The sequence below is a fragment of the Poecilia reticulata genome, chromosome 16 (assembly GCF_904066995.2).
Source record: "Poecilia reticulata chromosome 16, P_reticulata-male-v2, whole genome shotgun sequence".
NCBI classification, from domain to species: Eukaryota; Metazoa; Chordata; class Actinopteri; order Cyprinodontiformes; family Poeciliidae; genus Poecilia; species Poecilia reticulata.
Genome location: NC_088845.1, coordinates 485,271 through 498,945, shown reverse-complemented (window position 1 = coordinate 498,945; position 13,675 = coordinate 485,271). Strand labels below are relative to the sequence as shown.

The following is a 13,675-nucleotide window of genomic DNA, read 5'->3' as shown; positions in this document are numbered from 1 at the left end:
GAAACTAATTATTGGTTAAATTGATCATCCGACATTTTAAATCCATGTTGGGAAAAGAAAAGAAAGAAATGAGGAGATTTGGGTGGAAAATTGAAAATAAGAGAATTTAAAATGAATCATTTAGAAATGAGTCAAACACCAATATCGATTATTAAACCCTGGATTTTACCAGAAGCAACAATAAATATGTCAATAATGGAAAATAAACCAGATAAATCTTACAGTTCAGTGCAATTATATTTAAATAATTATTATCAATATGTTCAAATTTATACTGATGCATGAAAAATAACTGAGAAAATATGAATAATGTTAGTAGAACCAGAATTCAATATAAAAATAGGAAAATGAATCACAGATGGAAATATTATTATTATTATTAGCTTTACAATGATAGAAGACATAAAACCATTAAAACGATAAAATGTTCAGATTCAAGCTCTGCATTAAGTTTAAAACATAAACAGATGGTAGGACGGACATTTTATTAGAGATATTTCATTACTCAGAATCCAAAACATGGTTTAATATTTATATTTGTGTTTCATGTTGGAAACGAGAAGGCAGATAAAATATCAAATCAGAATAATATTAGTTAAATCTGAGGAAAGAATGTTATTAAAGAGAAACTGATGAAAAAGGTGGATGAAGATAAAACAGGAAGATGGTTTTATAACATTCAGAAGATTGTAGGAGAAGAAACAGAAATATTAAATGTTATATGAGAATACCATAAATATGGAAAAGAGAGAAGATATATGAAGAGAGAGTTTAAAGGTGCGACTGGTTTAGAGTTGATCACCTGTTCAGGTTGTTTCACCTTTGACCTTTAGAGCCGCTGTAGTTTCTGAACATTCAATAAACGACAAACTTGGACTAATTACCTGGTTCTGTGTGACTATAGTCATTTACAACAAACATCAAACACTGTAAATATGTTTCATTCAGTATTTAACAAACTAATGGCTTCTACCGCCATAATTATGTGACATTAAATTAATTATCTGATATAAAAAATAGTTTGGTGCTTTGAGCTCAGAGTCTGAGAGGCTTTTCCTTATCAAACACATTTTTTGCCTCTTATTTAGTGGAAATATTGATGTTGATGAGATTTTCTCTAAAATAATAACCTTTTTCAACCTTTATAGCTCCACTGCTGAAAATGAGGCTCTAACATTCACAAATGAAATAAAATCCAGTCCAACATCTGGTTTGAGGTGATTCCTCTGCAACCTGTTGGAGGAAAAACATCCCAACTTCAGAAGATGAGCTTTAACCTAACAGAGCTCTGTGGTTCCTCCTGTCAGTATGAGAGTCAGGGTGAGGAGGCGCCATGTTAGGAAGAGAAGCTGCAGGATCTTCAGAACCAACAGGTCATGATGCTGGGCTACTGATTATCCCTCTGTCTGGACACAGGACCAGTAGAACCAGTTTAACAGATAAAATGAATGGTTATATGCCAGACATGGAAAACTGGGATGCTCTCCATGCCATGATGTTCAGGATTTAGGTCTCATGGCATCTCAAGGTGTCAACATGGCAGCCAGTGGGCTGAAGGAGGAAATGCAGCTTTATTTTGTAGCAGTTCAAGAGATACCAGCTTTTATTGCTCTGCAAAAAAATTAATGAGCAGAAACTCCAAAGCACACAAAGCACAATATATATATATATATATATATATATATATATATATATATATATATATATATATATATATATATATATATATATATATATATATATATTACATGTCTATGATATAAATGATAAAACCAGGAGAAGTTGGATCCCGGCCAGACGGAACCAGGCGGAACCTCGGTGTTAATTATGGCTCCTGTGGTTCCGATGATCCGGTCCTGATGTCAGGAAAGTGAAACTGAAGGAAACGCAACTGGGTCGCTATAAAAAGTCTGGCCGGCTTGCGAGCAGCTCAGACCGGAGATGGGCGTCCAGGGCTTGGCCTCCTTCCTGGACAAACACCAGAACATTTACCGGGAGGTTCGGTTCGGCCGGAGCCGCCTGCTGGTCGACGGCTGCAACCTCAACTACCTGCTGTACTTCAGCTCAGGTGAGGCTCACCTGTCTGAGCTGCGGGTCGTTTCGTGATTCTTCTTTAGGCCTGAACAGAACCGAACAGAACCGCTGCTGTAGAAAAGGTTCCGTCTGAGTTATGGAGGTATTTATGTTCCCCAACATGCTGGTCCAGAAGAACAGTAACTATAGTAACGATACTTTATTACTCAGGTAAAAGCAAAAAGATCAAACTCAGAAATGTAACCGGTCCCTCAGACAACCTGAAATATCAGAACCGACGGTTTGTGTTCGGCATATCGAAACCCGGTGAGCAGAAAGGTCATAACCATGACGTCACAAACCATGACGTCAGCAGTCAGTGACTCACCTTGTTAATGTTCTAACAGCAGAGATCAGATTAAAGTCACACGTCTGTTACTGTTTGTCATTTAGTGAAACATTTGTTGTCGTTTTAACTTTTCCTCTGGGAGTTTCGTCACAAACATGGAGGGAAAAGACGTGAACATTTTCCAGCTGATGGATTTTTCATTTAGTAATCAGGTTACTTGTCGTGGTAACCATGGTAACACATTAACTAGTTATCACGTGTGGCTCCAAAGTGACCTTCAGACCGGCTCTTTATTAAAAGATGAAGCTGTAGATGCAGATTTATTTACAGACTCGCTGTAACAAAAGTTACGTCGCGGCCGCCTGAACTTCAGGGGTCTAAGAATATAAAGTAATTATTATATCATTATTATAAAGTTTGATAGGGACAGACACACCGACAGACAAACTGAATGAATCATCACAGCTGATTCACAGCATTTGTCCCATGATGGGTTTTTAAAAAACAACTAAAAACTGAAGTGATAAACATTAAAATAGCCCAACAAAATGTAACAAACAGAAAAATGTAAAACATTAAAAATGGGCAGGTCTGTTTTTAACCAGCTTTGTTAAACTGGTTACAGACTTTAAACGGACAGGAAGTGAGTTAAAGCTGCAGATCCTCTCAGACGGAGAACTTGGAGCCAAAGTGGTTCTGGGAAAGGGAACCTTCCAGGTCCATCCAGAGCTGCTCAGGTGGACCTGCTGCTGCCCTGCAGCCTCTGCATGCAGTGGCTTAATGGTGCAGGAGCATTAAACGCTTAAACATCTATTTTCATACGTTATAATTTACAACATTTGTAAAATCCAAAATGCCAAATTTAGCCAAAATGTGACGGTGATGGAATCTTCTGATATAAAACCTTTAAGGCCCGATTATCAGACCTGCTAATGGTCTGAGGACTTTGACTAGACTGAGACCAGGCAGGAGCTCCGTAGGCAGGGCCGTGTAGAGGCCCCTGAAGGGGCAGGAGCTCCGTAGGCAGGGCCGTGCAGAGGCCCTTGAAGGGGCAGGAGCTCCGTAGGTAGGGCCGTGCAGAGGCCCCTGAAGGGGCAGGAGCTCCGAGGGCAGGGCCGTGCAGAGGCCCCTGAAGGGGCAGGAGCTCCGTAGGCAGGGCCGTGCAGGGGCCCCTGAAGGGGCAGGAGCTCCGTAGGCAGGGCCGTGCAGAGGCCCCTGAAGGGGCAGGAGCTCCGTAGGCAGGGCCGTGCAGAGGCCCCTGAAGGGGCAGGAGCTCCGTAGGCAGGGCCGTGCAGGGGCCCCTGAAGGGGCAGGAGCTCCGTAGGCAGGGCCGTGCAGAGGCCCCTGAAGGGGCAGGAGCTCCGTAGGCAGGGCCGTGCAGAGGCCCCTGAAGGGGCAGGAGCTCCGTAGGCAGGGCCGTGCAGGGGCCCCTGAAGGGGCAGGAGCTCCGTAGGCAGGGCCGTGCAGGGGCCCCTGAAGGGGCAGGAGCTCCAACCCCCCCAGACCCCCTCTGCATGCACCTGTCCATAGGTAACATGTGAGGATCAAAAACATCTCTGCACAGTCAAGTGTCCAACAATGTCTAATCATTTTAAAACTATTTATATTCCATCCAACAGTTTTGCAGATTTTATCAACATGGCTCCTAAAATGTAACTCAGCATCCAGAATTATTGCTAAATGTTTTTATGGTGATACTTGTTAACAGGCTGCATTGATCTGAATATTCAAGGCTGTAAGGATGTTTTCTAGGCTGAACAGCAGAAGCACTTTGTTTTCTATATCCTTTAGAACACCATAACTGATAAATTCACAAAATATTACAAAATACCACAAAATACCTGGACAGCTGCAGCAGACGAGGCTGCATGTCGCGATAAAAATAGTTTAATCATTTTACACAAATCTCAAAACGTGAAGCAAAGAACTTACATTATCTGTTGGAAATAAACACAAAGTTTTCAGGAACTAAATAATTTCACTGCCACACTGTGTGTGTGTTTATGGTGTCAAACTGCCAAAACGCCTTCATCTCCATTTCCTGTTGAACAAAATGGCTCCAGAGTTCAATCAGCATCTGGTCACATCCAGACCAGGTTTTACCTGAACACAGACCTGGCAGAGAAAAGTTTTCACGCCCTCCTGGTGCCGGACCGGCCCTGATCTGACCCGGCCAGGAAGAACTGACCCGGTCAGATCAGGATGTTCTGGTGAACCAAAGCAGCCCAGACCATAATACTGCCACCGCCATGCTGCTTCACTCTCCTCTTAATGAAACCATCACCGCTGTTCTGTGGTTGGTTTCAGGTCTGGATCAGAACCACGGCGGGGAGTACGCTGCCTACGTGACTCTGGTTGAGAGTTTCATCGCAGCTCTCAGGTCCTGTGACATCACTCCCTACGTGGTTCTGGACGGAGGTTCTGATGTCACAGACAAAAAGTTGGAAACGGCAGCAAAGCGGCGTGAGGACCGGATCCGGAAAGCCCATGAAGCAGCGGCCAGCGGTAGAACGATGTGCATCCTGCCCCGAATGGCCGAGTTGGTCTTCATACAGACGCTGGCCCGGCTGCAGGTTCCGGTGGCCCAGTGTTTTGCAGAGGCTGACCAGGAGATAGCGGCGCTGGCGTCAGAATGGCGCTGCCCGGTTCTGTCCAACGACAGCGACTTCTTCGTGTTCGACCTGCCGGGGGGGTTTCTGCCCATCAGCCACTTCCACTGGCGGGAGGTGAGGCAGAGCGGCTCCCGGAGCTCCGTCTCCTGCAGGAGGTACTACACCTCCAGCTTCTGCAGCTTCTTCGGACTCCGGCGCCAGCTCCTGCCCGCCTTCGCCGCCTTGGCCGGTAACGACTACGTGAAGCTGAGAGGGATCGACTGGACTCGGTTCGTCCAGGCCGGTACCGGCACAGAGGCCTGCGGCCGCCTGGAGGGGCTGCTCTGCTGGCTGAAGGGGCTCCAGGAGTCCCGGGGGCCCCTGGAGGTCCTGGAGGAAGCACTGGGCCTGTTGGGGGACCTGAGCGGGGACAAGCGGGAGCTCCTCCAGAACCTGCGTCTGGGGATGGAGGAGTACCAGCTGGGTCGGAGCGCTCTGAGCCGCTTCTTCCTTCATGGAGCGCCGCCTGAGTTCCCAGCACTGGAGCAGGTGACTCACTCCGTATTTCTGTTCACGATTCTTTTATGATCCGAGCAACAAAATGAGTTTGTTCCAGAAACTCAAACATAATAAAAATATTCATAAAATAAAAACTAAATATGTTAGAAATGACCAGATGTGAAATCCAGGACAGAGTGTGAAATCAGCCGGACACTGAGTGAAGGTCAGGGTGGGTCCAGACTCCTACCGGGTCCAGACTCCTGCCGGGTTCAGACTGCTGCCGGGTCCAGACTGCTGCCGGGTCCAGACTCCTGCCGGGTCCAGACTGCTGCCGGGTCCAGACTCCTGCCGGGTCCAGACTCCTGCCGGGTCCAGACTGCTGCCGGGTTCAGAACCGGTCCTGCTTGTCGCTTCTGCCACCCAAGCAGACAACAGAACCGTCACTTTCACCACAGACTTCAGTCATGAAGCCGTTGAGGTGGTGAGGAATCAACGCAACAGGCATGAAGGCCGGAAAACAGAATGCTGAATTCACAGGGACACAGCAGGGACACAGCAGGGACACAGGGACACAGGGACACAGCAGGGACACAGCAGGGACACAGCAGGGACACAGCAGGCAAGGCTCCAGACCAACAGCTGGACAAAGTCAGCAGGTGGAACAAGACACACCTGGGAGCAAACAGGGGGACAGACAGGACATCAGAGACTCACAGTCCTGCGGCTCTTCATGATGTCCCAGCGCCGCAAGAGGCCGAGAGACCAACAGGTGGAGGCTGGATCATTTAGGAATAACATCCGTTTCCATGGCAACAGCTCTCCTCCGCATTTCTGCATCGCTTCACGGCGCTGGGAGAGACAGAAGACAAGCGGACACACTGCATGTCAGCAGGTTCTGGAAGAAGCCGGAACCGGTTCTGATCACATGGATCAGTCGATGCTGAGGCCTGGAGAAAAACTGAACTGAGGAATCAGGAAGCAGCGGAGAGTCCTGGCAGTCTGGACTCGGGGTTAACCTGTAGAGGGAGCCTACAGGGCTAGAAGGGGGCGGGGCCGACCTTGACTTGTTACACCAAGGTCACTACAGTCCCTGTAATAGGTACAAATCTGAGCTACTAAATTGTCCTTCGTGTTTCAGAGACGATTCCACATCCGGCAGGAAGACGGAACCTTTTCTGTGAATGAAGTTTTACTTTGACTAGTCTAATCATCGTCGTGTTTCCACTGACACACGTGAAGCAGCAGCTTGGAGTAACACCAGATCTATAGACGTATCTTCATTTGGCTCTTGGTGCTGAACCGGTTCCCCACCTGGACTCTCGCTCCCGGATCCGGATCCAGTTTAGAAACCCGTTCAGTCCAGAAACCTGCAGCCAGAGCTGCAGCTCAGGGCTGGTTAGAAATGTTCAGTGGTTCTTCAGGTTTCACTGATGTCAGGTCATCACTGGAGGGGATGCAGCTTCAAACTCTGGACCTGAAATGTCCAGGATGTCTCCAGAAGGTCCAGATCTGTGCAGGGTTCAGGGCTGATGTGGGTGAAGCCGAGCTGACGGTGTCGTCTCCTTTAGGAAGCGGGCCGAGCTGACGGTGTCGTCTCCTTTAGGAAGCGGGCCGAGCTGACGGTGTCGTCTCCTTTAGGAAGCGGGCCGAGCTGACGGTGTCGTCTCCTGTAGGAAGCGGGCCGAGCTGACGGTGTCGTCTCCTGTAGGAAGCGGGCCGAGCTGACGGTGTCGTCTCCTTTAGGAAGCGGGCCGAGCTGACGGTGTCGTCTCCTTTAGGAAGCGGGCCGAGCTGACGGTGCCGTCTCCTTTAGGAAGCGGGCCGAGCTGACGGTGTCGTCTCCTGTAGGAAGCGGGCCGAGCTGACGGTGTCGTCTCCTGTAGGAAGCGGGCCGAGCTGACGGTGTCGTCTCCTGTAGGAAGCGGGCCGAGCTGACGGTGTCGTCTCCTTTAGGAAGCGGGCCGAGCTGACGGTGTCGTCTCCTTTAGGAAGCGGGCCGAGCTGACGGTGTCGTCTCCTTTAGGAAGCGGGCCGAGCTGACGGTGTCGTCTCCTTTAGGAAGCGGGCCGAGCTGACGGTGCCGTCTCCTTTAGGAAGCGGGCCGAGCTGACGGTGCCGTCTCCTTTAGGAAGCGGGCCGAGCTGACGGTGCCGTCTCCTTTAGGAAGCGGGCCGAGCTGATTGTGTCGTCTCCTTTAGGAAGCGGGCCGAGCTGACGGTGCCGTCTCCTTTAGGAAGCGGGCCGAGCTGACGGTGTCGTCTCCTTTAGGAAGCGGGCCGAGCTGACGGTGCCGTCTCCTTTAGGAAGCGGGCCGAGCTGATTGTGTCGTCTCCTTTAGGAAGCGGGCCGAGCTGACGGTGCCGTCTCCTTTAGGAAGCGGGCCGAGCTGACGGTGCCGTCTCCTTTAGGAAGCGGGCCGAGCTGACGGTGCCGTCTCCTTTAGGAAGCGGGCCGAGCTGACGGTGCCGTCTCCTTTAGGAAGCGGGCCGAGCTGACGGTGCCGTCTCCTTTAGGAAGCGGGCCGAGCTGACGGTGTTGTCTCCTTTAGGAAGCGGGCCGAGCTGACGGTGCCGTCTCCTTTAGGAAGCGGGCCGAGCTGACGGTGTCGTCTCCTTTAGGAAGCGGGCCGAGCTGACGGTGTCGTCTCCTGTAGGAAGCGGGCCGAGCTGACCGTGTCGTCTCCTTTAGGAAGCGGGCCTCGTCCCCGGCTGGATGCTGCTGCCCGTGACTCAGGCCCGGCTCTCTGGAAACGTCCTGGACGTCCTGCGGCTCCTCAGGATGAACCTCGGTTTTGGCATTGAGACCCAAGAGCTGCCCAGCGCCAACCAGACCTCCCGGCCGCTGCGACAGGTGATGTACGGCCTGCTGCTGGGCAAAGACAGGTCCAGCCCAGTGGTGGAGTTTGACAGAGCGGGTCTCGGGCCGATATCCGTCCCAGTGGAACCAACGTTCACCAGAACCAGCCAGAGGCTCAGACTGGACTCCCTGCCGCAGGTGATTTCATTCAAACTGTAGACCTGTCCTCATGTCCTCGTGTCCCTCAGCACAGCGTTCAGGGACTGACCCCCGTCCTGATGCTCTTCCTCCTGCATGGTGACCCAGGTGGCGCTCTCTGACCGTCTGAACGTCCTACTGGAAGCTCTGGGAGTGACCCAGGAGTCTCTGCGCCTCCTGCCGCCTCAGCTGCAGCTCCCAGCAGCCGTCAGCTGCTACTGGCTGCAGACAGCTCAGCCTCCTCCAGACCTGCAGAGGGCGCTGCTGCTGGGGATGAGCAACACGCCGAGGTCCACAGCAGGTACCTGCAGCTGGGCCAGAACCAGAACCAGAACCAGAATGGTTCAAGGTTTGAGTGCAACTGAAACACAAACGCTCAGGATAATAATTCAAGCTTTTATAATGGTTCCACATGAAGTTTGTTTATGAGTTAGAAATAATATGTGTTGAAGAAACATGACTGAACGTAGATGTAAAAATCCCCGGACATAGAAAGACAGGATAGAAGTCGGTGCCACTTATAGAATGTGTTAACATTTAATTTAAGAAAATATGGAAATATTAACATTATAAATTACTATAATCCTTGTAAAAGTCTTGATGGGGAAACGTTTAATGCAGACAATAGTCTGTAGCAGGAAGACGGAGAAACGATGGATGAAGGTCTTTAGTTTGTCTTCATAATGGAATAAATACAGTTTCATGTCCAGATGTTACATTAATAACTGTTAGTTCATATGATATTAACAGTTAGTTCAATAATTAATGACAGGATCAAGACGGTGCTTCAATAAAGAACATTTTAAATAAACTGAGGAAACCAGATAAATGGTTACATTGAAGATGGTACAAGTCAGAAACCAGAAAAAAGTTGTTCCTGGGTGGGATGACGAATGTAGAGCAACTAAAGAGCATAAGAAACCTTATTAAAAATAAAAAGAAGAGAGCAAAGAGAATATGGAGGGAATATTGATCCTCCATAGGTTCAGAAATAAACATCTGGTCAATGTTTAGGAAAATGACGGGAAAAGGAATGAAGTTAAAATTCCAGCTTTAGTCAGAGGGCAGGAAATATTAGTTCAGTCTGGAGAGACTCAGAGAAAGAAAGCGATTAAAGAAGAAAGTTTAATGACAAGTAAACAGGCGGGACGTCGAGCCGGATAAACATTCCTGATGCTGCATAGGAACGTGATCCCCAAAGTGCGGCCTGAGGCCGGTGGGAGAGATGGAGGAGGCAGGAAGAATTCATTTATTCATTTTTAATAGAGGCGGTGACAAAACGGAGAAGGCGGCAGACAGGGAGATGTGAGGAAGAGGTTACCTAGGAACGATGAGGACTGGGATAGGTAGAGCCAACAGGGGGCGCCGCAAGGCGCTGACTGGGAGGTAGCTGGTGGATGGAGGCCAGGAGGGAACGTGGTGGATGGAGGCCTGGAGGGAACGTGGAGAGAGGCTGGTGGATGGAGGCCAGCTGGGCATTACTAGGATGACGAGTCGCCATGATCCTCACAGAGAGAATGAGACTCTCTGCTTCCTCACAGAGAGAATGAGACTCTCTGAGAGGAAGCAGAGAGTCTCATTCCCTCTGAGAGGAAGCAGAGAGTCTCATTCTCTCTGCTTCTGAGTTTTTGTTCTTCAGGTGGTCAGAGTTACATGAAGACGTCTGGTTCTGTGTTGCAGCTTTTCAGAATAAGAGCGGCATACAGAAGGTGGACGTCGACGTGTCTCATGCCTTCAGCCAGTGGCAGGTCTGTATGAAGGACAGCATCCGACTGAACCAGCTGCTGGGCCTCCCTCTGCCAGAACCGGACGTCTCCAGGTGAGGCGGCTTCAGGAAACCTCTGGAGGCCATTTTGGTGAAAACACCTCAGTGGTTATGGGGGACATTTCCTGCCATAATCCAAGACATGTTCAGTCTGACAGCAGGACTTCATGTTTTATTCTCAAAACTTGTAATGATTGCACTCCAAACTTCTCCTGGCGCTGACTCTTAGTCTCTGCTCGGAGCGGATGGATGGATGGATGGATGGATGGATGGATGGATGGATGGATGGATGGATGGATGGATGGATGGATGGATGGATGGATATCATATTGTCACTATGTTGGTTTGGTTGGGTGAACAAAATCCTGCCTGAGGTCAGTAGCTGTTAGCAATCATTAGCTGTTAGCGACCAGCAGCTGTTAGCAATCAGTAGCTGTTAGCGATCAGTAGCTGTTAGCAATCAGTAGCTGTTAGCGATCAGTAGCTGTTAGCGATCAGTAGCTGTTAGCGATCAGTAGCTGTTAGCAATCAGTAGCTGTTAGCGATCAGTAGTAGTGCTAGGTGACTCTGCCAAAGGCAGTTCCATGCTTGGTCAGCTAGCAGAGACTAAGTGTTTTGAGCACAAACGTTATAAGTTTTGAGAATAAAACATGAAGTCCTGCTCTCAGACTGAACATGTCTTGGATTATGGCAGGAAATGTCCCCCATAGACGGTCCAGTCCAAGTCTCCTGCTCTCAGCCCTGGTTTGGGGTTGGATGTAGAGTTTGTTCACGGTGCTTCACCAAAACAGTTTACACAGACAGTTGGTTCTTTCCTGATTAACAGAACCAAATGTTTCATCGAAAGGGAACAAAAGGCTTTAATGGACCAGACGGAACCGATGGTTGGTCCTGTTTGTGTCCAGGTTGTATCAGGGGACGCTGGTCCACCAGCTGGTCCACAGGATGAGGAGCGGCGGGAAGCTGAAGACCGTCCTGAGGAGCGACCGGCCCAGCGAGGAGCTGTACCGCTCCCTGCTCTCTGTGGTCCGGCGGATCCGGACCCGTCAGAAAGCCGCGACCCGTCGGCAGCAGAACCCCCCGGAGCCGAGCGCCGACCTGCAGCGGCTGTTCCTGCAGGACGAGGAGACGGAGAGCGAAGCTCGGGCCGCCGTGGCGATGCAGGAGGAGCTGCGGCTGCAGGAGGAGCTGCTCCAGGTCCGAACCCGCTACAGAACCAAGGAGAGGAGCAACCGGAGCAAGAACCCGGACCTGGCCCGGAAGGAGGAGTGTCGGGGCCGGGACCTCCTCTGACCGTCCAGCTCCTGCTGCTGGGGGCTTTGAGGGTCGCCATGGTCACCTGCTGTGGTCGCCATGGCTACCTGCTCTGGTCACCATGGTTACCTGCTCTGGTCACCATGGTTACCTGCTCTGGTCGCCATGGTTACCTGCTCTGGTCACCATGGTGTAATTATTTAGTTTGATGATTTCCAGAACCAGACTCTCCTGTCGAACAGAATTTATTTGGTTTCTAAACCAGGAAACGTCTGAAATCGTCCAGGAAGGATTTTCTGTTTTATAGATCAGCTACAATGCAGATTAAATCATAACAGGAATAAATTATTAATATTTTTATGCATATTTGGGTGTTTTTATTGTGCTTGTAAATCAGGTGGAGTCGTCCTGTGGTCAGATAAACTTGTTGAACGACGTCATTTCCTCCTTTGGTTGTGTAAAGCAGTGCACAGGTGTCCCGAAAGAGGGTGCTGTTGGGACCACCGCAATCCTGGCATGTTTGTCCTGCCGGGGACACCGTAGTGTGTTTACTGCCTGTAAGGTTAGCATTAGCTCCGCTAGCCCGGTGTGAAAAATGAACATTATACATTTCTATTGGTTCAGATCGCCAGTTAGGCTGACATCACATTTCCTTTCTGGTGATGTTTGACTGTTTTGTGAAAAAAGCGGCTGAATGCTGACGGTGTGTTTGCTGCCTGTAAGGTGGACGAAATAAACGCGCCAATGTCCGATTCCTCCTTCCTGCATGATCACATCTTCACTCACAAATAAAACACAGCGCAGAGTCCATAGGGTGTCCAACACCAGCGGCAGAGCCGAAGAGGGGAACTGGGCTACAGTTACTTTGAAATAACGTTTTTATGTTTTAAAGATAAATTAGGCCCCGTTTACACGACAACGATTTCGGGGAAAACGGAAGAGTTTTGTTGCGTTTGTAGTGCATTTACACGAAACCACCGAATGTTTTCTCTAACAACGGCACAGATTGAAAACGGGTTCCAGAGTGCGATGTTTCTGAAACGTAACGTGTAAACCTAGAAAACGGATCTTTTCTTCCAGAGAATCCCCAGCTCATGCATAGTATGACGCAACACATAGCTGCTTCCTACAATCCACAGAAGAAGAAGAAACTACTCACAATGCTGGTGTTACTGTTTCCCATCAGATTCGGTTCCCTCAGCGTCTCTTCACCGCTCCGCACCGCCCAGGTGGCAAAATACAGGCTGCTGGTTCAGCGCTGTTATCTAGAGAACTACGGACCAGAACCAGAACCAGGACCAGGACCAGGACCAGGACCAGACCAGAACCAGAACCAGAACCAGGACCAGGACCAGGACCAGGACCAGGACCAGGACCAGACCAGAACCAGAACCAGAACCAGGACCAGGACCAGGACCAGGACCAGGACCAGGACCAGGACCAGGACCGAACCAGGACCAGGACCGAACCAGGACCAGGACCAGGACCAGGACCAGGACCAGGACCAGGACCAGAACCAGAACCAGAACCAGGACCAGGACCAGGACCAGGACCAGGACCAGAACCAGGACCAGGACCAGGACCAGGACCAGGACCAGGACCAGGACCAGCCCGGCTCCAGACCAGTTTAACAGGAGGGGCATCGACTTATTTTGGGGGCAAAATGAATCTACGTAGCTGAACATAAACAACACCAGCAGCCTACAGGCGACTTGTTAACAAGCTTAACGTGCTGTGTTGATATTAGCCAGTCATATTTTAGCTACCATCACCTGCATCCAACAGCTTCACTCAACAGTCGGTTAGTTCAGGGAAAAACTGCAGTTATTTACGTTTTGCTGGTTTGCTGCCATGATTCTAACACACCTCGGGTGTCATGCAGTGGCGGCTGGTGCTAAAGACACTGAGGGGGGCGCACACAAACAAACAAACAAACAAACAAACAAACAAACAAACAAACAAACAAACAAACAAAACAAAACAAATCTTAAAAATAGCACTATTTGAACATGAATTTTGCCCTCCTTTCCTTCTGCCCTGCACATTTCTCGGTTCCATTCTTGCTAAAGTCGGTCATCTCTGTCTTTTCTCCAGTGACAACATGGCCGATGCTTTCAGTCCTGAATCTCTGAGCTTCTCAGAAAGTCTCGATTCTTTTCAGAGTTGAAAAGCTCCTTTCAGCTTCTGCTGTGGTCATGGGTGTGGTGA

The 13,675-nt window shown here is 49.5% G+C and overlaps 1 protein-coding gene across 1 annotated transcript; it reads left to right on the top strand.

The window, feature by feature from the left end:
* The first annotated feature begins 1,789 nt into the window (after nt 1-1,789).
* Nucleotides 1,790-12,219, top strand: aste1a (asteroid structure-specific endonuclease 1a). The gene is made up of 6 exons (XM_008430622.3): nt 1,790-2,068; nt 4,670-5,502; nt 8,143-8,448; nt 8,557-8,749; nt 10,129-10,267; nt 11,119-12,219. The coding sequence occupies exons 1-6, from the start codon at nt 1,942-1,944 to the stop codon at nt 11,504-11,506; spliced, it is 1,986 nt and encodes a 661-aa protein (XP_008428844.2). The 5' UTR covers nt 1,790-1,941; the 3' UTR covers nt 11,507-12,219.
* The last annotated feature ends 1,456 nt before the right edge of the window (nt 12,220-13,675 follow it).